A 2,244-nucleotide genomic window follows, 5' to 3' on the forward strand; every position below is an offset into this window, starting at 1 on the left:
AACAAGAGGGGGGAGAAACCTCTGTTCAGCGCTGTGAGGAGAGGAGACAGACAGGTACACACACACACACACACACACACACACACACACACACACACACACACACACACAGTGAACACCTGTCTGTCTGTCAGGTGGTGGAGCTGCTGCTGAGTCGGGGGGTGGAGGTGAACTCTGTGGATCAGCAGGGTCGAACTCCTCTGATGGCGGCCGCCTCCGAGGGGCACGAAGACACCGCCCAGCTGCTCCTGGATCAGGGTAACAACATGTCACCTCATTCTGAAATTCTGAGAAAAAAAGTAAAATTCTGAGATTCTGAAAAAATATATAGAATTCTGAAATTCTGAGAAAAATTGTCAGATTCTGAAATTCTGAGAAAAAGGTAAGAATCTGAGAAAAAAGTAAAATTCTAAAAAGAAAAGAGTAAAATTCTGAGAAAAATTGTCAGATTCTAAAATTCTGAGAAAAATTGTCAGATTCTGAAATTCTGAGAAAAATTGTCAGATTCTGAAATTCTGAGAAAAGGTAAGAATCCGAGAAAAAAGTAAAATTCAAAAAGAAAATAGTAAAATTTTGAGAAAACTTTGTCAGATCCTGAAATTCTGAGAAAAAAGCTAAATTCTGATGAAAACATTCAACAAACCATAACACCTTCAGACAGACAGGAGGTGGTGAAATGCTGAGTCAGGTTTTAGGACTCATTCCTGCACCTCTGTTCTAACGCTGATGTGTCTCTGTTGTTAGGAGCGTCTCTGGACCAGGCGGACCGAGAGGGTCTGACTCCGCTCAGCTGGGCGTGTCTGAAAGGTCGTCTCTCATTGGTCAGATTGCTCGTGGGTCGAGGCGCCGCCACCAGTCACGCAGACCGCAGCGGACGCACGCCTCTGGACCTCGCTGCGTTTCGTGGAGACCCGGAAGTGGTGAGGAGCAGAATTGATATTACACACACAAATATATATATATATACAAATCAATATAAGCATAAATAAATAATGTAGATTAAAAGACCAGTTGAAAGGGGATGCTGCTAATAAAAAGCTGACCTCAAACCACCTGGTTGTTTACCACCTGCTCCCCCCTCCTGCTGTGTTCCAGGTGCAGCTGCTGGTGGACCACGGCGCCTCCGTGGAGCACGTGGACTGCAGCGGGATGAGACCTCTGGACCGAGCCGTCGGCTGCAGGAACACCTCAGCCGTCATCGCTCTGCTCAGGAAGGGAGCCAAGATAGGTAAACACCACTCACTCCTTCTCTGAAGCAAAGGCACACGTGTCCAGGTTCCAGTCGGAGATGGAGGTAGATTATCAGCTGATCCAACAGGAACATAGAACCCATAAACACACTGTTTTATGAATGGCCACGTGGTTCTGCTACACACACCCTTCTCTTGACATGCTTCTTCTCAAACTGTTATAAATGTTGGGGAAATATTTTCCAAGGCCCATAACTTTGTGTTCTGTCTCCCTGCTCCTGGTTCTATGTTCCTGTTGGATCAGCTGATAGAGGTGTTATGGTTCTATGTTCCTGTTGGATCAGCTGATAGAGGTGTTATGGTTCTATGTTCCTGTTGGATCAGCTGATAGAGGTGTTATGGTTCTATGTTCCTGTTGGATCAGCTGATAGAGGTGTTATGGTTCTATGTTCCTGTTGGATCAGCTGATAGAGGTGTTATGGTTCTATGTTCCTGTTGGATCAGCTGATAGAGGTGTTATGGTTCTATGTTCCTGTTGGATCAGTTGATGGAGGTGTTATGGTTCTATGTTCCTGTTGGATCAGCTGATAGAGGTGTTATGGTTCTATGTTCCTGTTGGATCAGCTGATAGAGGTGTTATGGTTCTATGTTCCTGTTGGATCAGCTGATAGAGGTGTTATGGTTCTATGTTCCTGTTGGATCAGCTGATAGAGGTGTTATGGTTCTATGTTCCTGTTGGATCAGCTGATAGAGGTGTTATGGTTCTATGTTCCTGTTGGATCAGCTGATAGAGGTGTTATGGTTCTATGTTCCTGTTGGATCAGCTGATAGAGGTGTTATGGTTCTATGTTCCTGTTGGATCAGCTGATAGAGGTGTTATGGTTCTATGTTCCTGTTGGATCAGCTGATAGAGGTGTTATGGTTCTATGTTCCTGTTGGATCAGTTGATGGAGGTGTTATGGTTCTATGTTCCTGTTGGATCAGCTGATCGAGGTGTTATGGTTCTATGTTCCTGTTGGATCAGCTGATAGAGGTGTTATGGTTCTATGTTCCT

General features: G+C 44.9%; 1 protein-coding gene across 1 annotated transcript; it reads left to right on the forward strand.

The window, feature by feature from the left end:
* Nucleotides 1-6: 6 nt before the first annotated feature.
* Nucleotides 7-1,228, forward strand: LOC104945630 (protein TANC2-like; the record flags this gene model as incomplete). Its single annotated transcript, XM_010771336.1, has 4 exons — nucleotides 7-54; nucleotides 135-258; nucleotides 745-920; nucleotides 1,096-1,228. Coding segments are annotated over exons 2-4 (364 nt in total), but the record flags the coding sequence as incomplete, so codon positions are not given.
* Nucleotides 1,229-2,244: the final 1,016 nt, after the last annotated feature.

The sequence above is a fragment of the Notothenia coriiceps genome, unplaced genomic scaffold (genome assembly GCF_000735185.1).
Source record: "Notothenia coriiceps isolate Sejong01 unplaced genomic scaffold, NC01 NC01_scaffold00009863, whole genome shotgun sequence".
NCBI lineage: Eukaryota > Metazoa > Chordata > Actinopteri > Perciformes > Nototheniidae > Notothenia > Notothenia coriiceps.